Source organism: Quercus suber, unplaced genomic scaffold (genome assembly GCF_002906115.3).
Source record: "Quercus suber isolate HL8 unplaced genomic scaffold, Cork oak 2.0 scaffold_1516, whole genome shotgun sequence".
Taxonomy (NCBI): domain Eukaryota; kingdom Viridiplantae; phylum Streptophyta; class Magnoliopsida; order Fagales; family Fagaceae; genus Quercus; species Quercus suber.
Genome location: NW_027070888.1, coordinates 1 through 7,727, shown reverse-complemented (window position 1 = coordinate 7,727; position 7,727 = coordinate 1). Strand labels below are relative to the sequence as shown.

The 7,727-nt window shown below is 33.8% G+C and overlaps 1 protein-coding gene across 1 annotated transcript; it reads left to right on the top strand.

Moving 5' to 3' along the window:
- Positions 1-950: 950 nt before the first annotated feature.
- Positions 951-7,480, top strand: LOC136066001 (flowering time control protein FY-like; the record flags this gene model as incomplete). Its single annotated transcript, XM_065769858.1, is given in 15 exon segments — positions 951-1,238; positions 1,241-1,315; positions 1,318-1,338; positions 2,677-2,768; positions 4,347-4,415; positions 4,584-4,688; positions 5,820-5,915; positions 6,004-6,086; positions 6,229-6,300; positions 6,376-6,468; positions 7,096-7,112; positions 7,115-7,159; positions 7,252-7,312; positions 7,394-7,416; positions 7,419-7,480. Coding segments are annotated over 15 exon segments (1,020 nt in total), but the record flags the coding sequence as incomplete, so codon positions are not given.
- Between the last annotated feature and the right edge of the window lie 247 nt (positions 7,481-7,727).

The following is a 7,727-nucleotide window of genomic DNA, read 5'->3' as shown; positions in this document are numbered from 1 at the left end:
AGTTTATAATGTGTGTTTAGTTTGTCTAACAATTAAAGTTTTTTTAGACTACAAACATTACGTGACATAATTTTATTGAACGAATTAAGCATGTGTGACACTTAATGGAAAACATGGACGGAAGAATTATTGATGCAAACAAAATATAACTTAGAGCATTTTCATAAGTTCGTGCAAATTGTCTTTATCTATTTTAGTGTACAAATCTATTTTCTTTTTTTTATTTTACATACTCACTTTTCAAAATATCTCACATTATATTATTTATTTTACATTACATTTCATTAAAATATACAAATTTCTTGATTTTTAAAATACTTTCTCTTTCTTCACATACAAGTTGCAAAAACCATTATTTACTTTCCTCCTTTATTCTCAAGATATGTAGAGAATTAATAAAAATTAAACAAAAAATTAATAGTACTAGTATAAATTTACTTGATTATTATAGAAAATTTGTAAATTTACATACTGTGGGTCGTTTTTAAGCAAACATTTGTAAATTGTATACATTTTTCTATGAGTATGTCTACTACAACAATAAATTCCACAATTTTGGCTATAACTTGTCTACGCGACGAGTTGTAAGTGATGAAAAAAATGGTGGGTCTACAATTTTACTACTCACAAATTATCATGTGGATAATTTGTGACAAAGTTGTGAAAATAGTTGCAGTACTAGTTTTACTCTTTTTTTATTATACATAAAAGTAATTTTTAGATACTCTTAAAGCACGATAAATGATACTTTATTTTCTCATATTCATGTTAGAGTTTACTCATTAAAAAAGAAGTACAATTTCATTACACTTTTGGAGCACGAAAAATGTGTGCCCTTCTCTCATGAGTAAGTCAAAATGTAACTAAAATCTAGAGACAATAAAAGCCGTTAAAAATAAAAAAAGGTGAGGGTCACGCGCAAGTTCTTAAAAGCCACGTGCACATTCTCACACACACACACAGTCTTCTCTTCCCACTCTCTTTCCCGCTTCTTCACTCTCTTCTCTCTCTCTCTCTCAATTTGGGGGTTTAGGGTTTTTCTATCCCATCCCAGTTCTACATTTTCCTCTCTCTCTCAATTTGGTCTTTCGCATTTCAATTCGATTCCAGTAATACCTACCTCATCGCAAATATGATGTACGGTGATCCTCAACAGCACCAACAGTACAATCCGCAGCAACAGCAACAGCAACAGCAACAACAACAGCAACAGCAAGGCGGAGACTTTCACAGAGGCCCACGCCGCCGCCGCTGCTGATGATGAGGCAGCCTTCCGCTTCTTCCAGTACACTCAATCCAGAGTACCACCACCCCTCCGCCCTCCTCCGCCGTACGACGGTAATGGGTTTCTCTTTCTTTCTTTGCTCTCCTTTGCTTTCATTACTAAAGAAATTAGCAATAACCCAAATTTATGGTTTTTTTTTTTTTTTTTTACATATGGTTCTAAATTGAGTGAAATGTACTAAATTTCAAGATATGGGTATCCTTTACTTTCAGCGTTTTAATTTAAGAAATTGGATATGGTTTATTTTTTGGTTATAACGGAAATTTAGAATTAAAAGATGGTTGTTTTGATGGGTTGAGGTTAAAAAATGGGTTATGATTTATTAAGTATGATACAATGATGTCTTTTTATGTATGGAGGATATGAGGCAAGTTGCATTTGCTTTTCTGAGGAGCTTGTTGTCGTTTAAGGTTTGAATATTAAATTTAAGTCAATGAGAAAGAAATTGAAAAGAATAGGTAAATTTTATAAGGAAAAAAAAAAAAAAATACAACGGGGAGAGATTATGGGGTGACTTGTTGAATTTTTTATATATTGAGGATGGCTTATGAGTTTGATTTTTTCATGACCTATGGTGTGAAAGTCTTTATAATAAACACCTCTTCCTTGACCTTTACACCTTGGGTGTGCATAATAATGCTTAAGTTTTGGGCTAGTCTAATTGGTGTTGTATGCGCAAAAGCTGTGGGGGAGTCGATTGACTGAGCATCTCTTACTTCATTGTTTTAGTTTAGTGGCAAGGGTACTTGGTCACGTGGTTTCATTCTTTGGAGTATCTGGGTAATGTTGAAGACTTTGATTCAGATGTTCAAGAATCTGGAAGGCTGTTCCTTTGTGTGCACTGTGTATCATGGAGGTTATGGAAAGGGAGAAATAGTAGGAATTCTGAAGGTTTTGATTGCTCCTGGTGTTATTTAACAGTCTTTTATTGAGGTATTTCCGTATTTGTAGTTTGTACAATTAGATGACTGAGTATCCTTCCATTACTTATCAAAAAAAGAAAAAAAAAGACTGAGTATCCTTCCTTATACTTTTTAGATCTTTAAAGATTTGTTGAACTTCAGATATTAATCTTTAATACCAGTTCTGGCACATTTCATTGTATTGAAACTATCTCCTCTGTCAAATAAACATATATTTATAAAATTATTTTATGAGTCTCAAGGTATGAGGAAATGCTTAGCGAGATCCTACCATGTTGTAAAGCCTCAAGTTTATTAGCCTTACAGTTTTGGACCTTTATAAATTGAGGCGAAGGTGTAAAATTATGATGGTTTTGTCTCTTATTGAGAATATTGATAGAACTTTGTTACAAAATGTTGATGGTCTAGACCATAATGATTGTTCCTTTGGTTAATTTTGTTTAAATGAGTAACACATGGTTGTTGCAGCACATGGCGATAGTTTTGCTGCAAAACGAATGAGGAAGCTTACCCAGAGGAGGGCAGTTGATTATACTAGCACTGTTGTGCGATATATGCAGGTAATGTTTGTCATGGAAAATCATCCACATATTTTTGGGTTATATTTGAAGTTCTTGTCACACCTCAGCTACACGTGGCATATTTTTGTTGTTGAAATTTTGACATTTTGTATGAATTCTTCTGTTGACACTTGTGTTATCTTTATCATTAATGGGATGTCTTAGTTGGGATGGGCATCAATTGTTATCTGAAATGAAATTTTACCAAAATATGTCATATGGATTTTGTTGAAATCCCATGATGCAAGTGTTCCGTTGGATTCTTTCTCTTCTTTCCTCTGGGTTTTCTTTATATGCCTTTTCCGAACCAAGTGTGGCCTTTCTCTTCCCCCATATTATATGATTTTGTTGTCCTGCAACAGACGGATGAAGAAACTAATGTTGAAATTTCGAGGGATTAGGTGAATTTAAGAAACTACCTTTTCCTCATTGTCACTACCTTTCTCACTGGCCTTTTTATTTTATTTTTTTCTTTTATTGAGCAAATCTATTGTGTGTCTTGTTTAGATCATATTTGAATGGTGTCAAAGTGGGTTTTTTTTTTTTTTTTTTTTTTTGTAAGCATCTTGTGGATTTGGCTGGATCTGTCTTAAGGATCTAATTCTGAACTAAGGAGTCATCTATTATAGTTTGAGTAAATTCATGGAATAAGGGCTTGTTTGGTACTGTTATTTAAACAATAGTACACGTATTTTCACAATACTTTTTTACCCACACGTATTTTCACAACACTTAAACAACGTTACTAGAAATATCTTACCAAATGGGCCAGTAACTGCTGACTGTTATAACTAAGCCAATCAAAAGTTCATACTACCTATGTGACTTCACATCTTCTAGTTCTCTGTCAACACAATTACTATCTTTGATAGTATCAACACACCTTTTGGTTATCTTTTAGATGGTTTATTTTGATAATCAATGTGAAGTATTTCCTTGTGCAATAGATTTCCACGTCCTAGTGTATTCTGTTTTTGCATTACTTACTTTGCTATTGCATGGGAGTTAATAATTTTCTTATTGATGGATCATATTGAATGTTGGGCTATTAAAAAGTAACATGTTGATAAAATGAGTGTACCTGAAATGAGAGTGTTAAGATGGATAAGTGAAAATACAAGGAAAGGTTACAAAATGAAGTCATTCATTTAAAGATGGGATGACTTCTATCAATGAAAAGATGAGGAGAGTCAATTGAAAGGCCTGGTCATGTGCAAAGGAGAGCAATTAATGTACCAGTGAGAACGAGTCATTTGATTCAAGTTGAGAGAATGAAATGATGGAGAGAGACCTAAAATAACATTTTTAGAAGTAGTAAAAGATGATATATTGATTTAGGACGTGATAGAATGACTGAGAAGGAACATATGGTTGACCTTGATTAGTTTGTTATGATCCATAACTGATATCAAAAGTTTTGGGACTAAGGCTTTGTTTTTTTTATTGTTTGACTTGTATCTATTTTCATTTTCAGTCTCTGATTCCCTTTGAGGGATGTTGGTATAAATTGTTTTTTTTTTTTTTTAATGATTTCGTACGGGGGGTTGAGTAACTTATTTTACATCAACATCTCTGCAGATTCGTATGTGGCAGCGAGATTCAAGGGACAGGACAGCATTGCAACCTACCCCAGCTGCAGCGATTGATGTCAGTAGCATGCCATTTGATCCACACTATATATATTTTGTTGTAATTTGAAAAAAACCTGGTTGACTTAAGCCTGATGGTGGAATTATCATTATTCTGAACTTGGTGTATGTTCATTGACAATAGTTAAAATATTAAAATTTTATCTCGTGTTAATCCTCGGTGCAGATGTTGCCAACAGTTGCATATTCAGATAATCCATCTACAAGCTTTGCCGCAAAATTTGTACATACATCTTTGAACAAAAACCGTTGTTCGATTAATCGGGTTTTGGTAAGTTGGGACAAAACTTAATTTCCCCAAATTATATACTTTAGTAAATAATATTTCTTAACTGTTTGTTTTCATCTCAATGTGTTTCTTTTCTCTTTTTGAAATCTACCTTTTCTCATTAATGAGTGTTGATGGATTTCTATTTGGAGTTTGGAGTGATTTGTCTTTATAAAATAAGCATGTTAGCTGTTGGATGCTTTTAATCTGTGTAACAACTAACAACACATTTGTGAGCCTATGTGTGTTACATGGATACACCAATTTGTTGAAAGGTTTTATGAACATGCAAACGTTGTAATTACAAATGATATGGAGGCAAAATACTGTTAATATGGCTTGCACTTGGTAGCTTGGGCATGGCTTTGACTGTGTTCTAGAGTAAGGTAGAAGGGATTATAGACTTAGTATAGTATAAAGTCTCTCTTAGTTTGAAAATACATAATGTATTTGATACAATAAAAAGGGAAAGAAAGAAAGATCAACATCATGTGTTTTCAAGCAATTTTGATGCGAGAAAAATGGTCCCAAAAAAGAAAAGTGCAGTGGTGCAGAAAAATTGCCACTTGGATGTGCGCTCTGTGATTATAATGCCTCCCCTTGCTTTGGTTCACTGGGGAATCCTGGAAGTAAATTTGTTGACAATAAGATGATCATCCCAGGATTTGAAGTGGGCCCCAAGGGATGATTGGTAGATTCTCCTTACGTCTGTTGGCACACTTATGAAGTCATGAGTTCCTTGATTTATAGTTTTATATTAACATGCTTATATTAAAAAAGGTTTTATACTAAAATGTCCTACAATCTACTGCCCCAAACTAGTGTTATTTTTGGCTAATGGTAAAATTAATGTGACCTATAGATGTTAAAATACGGAAATATAAGCAAATGGGGCGTCTTAACGTCATCCATAAATCTTATGCGACTATTATGGAGTTATTTTGAATGAGACCAGTTAGATGGTATGTCCTAATACATATTTTGATGCTGGCATATTAGCTATTTTAATTTTACTTTTTGGTTGCTGAGTGCTGACCAAACATTGTGTGGATAATTTTTGTCTTCTTGTATAACTATATTGCTGTTAACTGAGTTGCTGTCATTCTGATGTGTGTTCTTTTTCTTCTTTCAAAGTGGACTCCTACAGGTAGGCGACTAATCACAGGCTCTCAAAGTGGAGAATTCACTCTCTGGAATGGACAGTCATTTAATTTTGAAATGATTCTTCAGGTACATAATTGTATAAAGTTACATGTTCTCCTTTTTTTGCTGTGAAATAGAAGCCATGTTGATGGCTTTTGGAATTTCTACTCTGTAGGCCCATGATCAAGCAATCAGGTCAATGGTATGGAGTCATAATGACAACTGGATGGTTTCTGGTGATGATGGGGGCGCAATAAAGTAAATATATATCTTTAGAGAATTTGCAGTGCTGTTCAGCCACAATTTTTTTTAAAAAAAATATTTATTTGAATTTTGTTGGATGAAAACTTGACTTCATTCAAATTTACAAATGTATTGGATTTTTGGTGGGCATTTCTAGGTATTGGCAGAACAACATGAATAACGTTAAGGCTAATAAATCTGCTCATAAAGAATCTGTCCGGGACTTAAGGTAGCTAACCTTATGTATTATATTTTCTAGATGAGTATTCTCCATGAGGTATATTATTTATGACTATTTGAACAGCTTTTGTAGGACAGACCTGAAGTTTTGCTCCTGCTCAGATGATACAACTGTTAAAGTTTGGGATTTTGCGCGGTGCCAAGAAGAGCGTTCATTGTCCGGTAATGTGCTTTGAAGACTCAAAAGAATGAAAAATATAACTTTTTTCATTAAAGTTACACATGCACCCACTGGGTTTTGAACCAAATACCGCACTCTCCATCCCATTTTACTGATTTCCGGATTTGCAGTTATGTCTGATTTCATCTCCTACTGAAGACATGCAATGGCACAGAGCAAGCCTTTGTTTGCTTGAGATGAACTTATATGATGCATAAAAAGGCGTCTAATGGTTCTTTTTTAAGTTTCTTTGTATATTGTTTTGTGTAAAACATTCTATACATCAATGAAATAAATAAAGCCTTTTTTTTTGGGATAAATGAAGCTTGGTTCTTTTGTTGGAGTATATTTTTTACTTATATATATATATTATTATTATTGATTTTTTTTTGTGTGGAATATATGTCCATTAGTACCTTGCTTCACACATATGTAGTTTCCCGTTTGGTGGGATTGGTTGTTTTCATATTCTTCTAACAGATTGTTCCTCTTATTCTTTAGCTGAACAATGTGATAAATTTATTCTTGCTTGCATGTAAAATTTCTTCCTTTACTATGTTCCTTATTGTTATATAAATGTGCACGAAGTAACCTAAGAATATTCTATGTGGGATTTGAACTCAGGCAGGGCCATGGTTGGGATGTAAGAGCGTTGACTGGCACCCTACAAAATCTCTGCTAGTTTCAGGTGTTTACTACAGCTCTGTTGTGAACTTTGTTAAAATCTTCATGTAGGTTGTAATTGAAAAATTTATCGCTGCTTGATTGGTTGTTATGTAGGTGGTAAAGACAACCTTGTGAAACTCTGGGATGCGAAATCGGGAAGAGAGCTTTGTTCGTTGTCAGTACAAATATTTCATTGTTAAGCCCTTAGTCTAGTTAATTAGTAATTCTTATGAGGACTCATACATTTTGTTTGCAGCCATGGCCACAAAAACATTCTTTCTTTGTCAAATGGAATGAAAATGGAAACTGGGTGCTAACTGCTTCAAAGGATCAAATCATTAAGGTTGATAACATGTTTTTCACTTAAAACTGTCAGTCAAGTTGATAGGGCCTATATTGTCTGTTACTTTTTATTTTATTTTATAACATATCCTTTAACACTTTCTCTCTCTTCTCTCTCTCTCTCTCTCTCTCTCTCTCTCTCTCTCTCTCTCTCATAATGATGTTGTTGCATCTGCATTTGTAGCTCTATGACATTAGGCTATGAAGGAGCTTGAATCTTTCCGTGGCATAGGAAAGATGTGACTGGT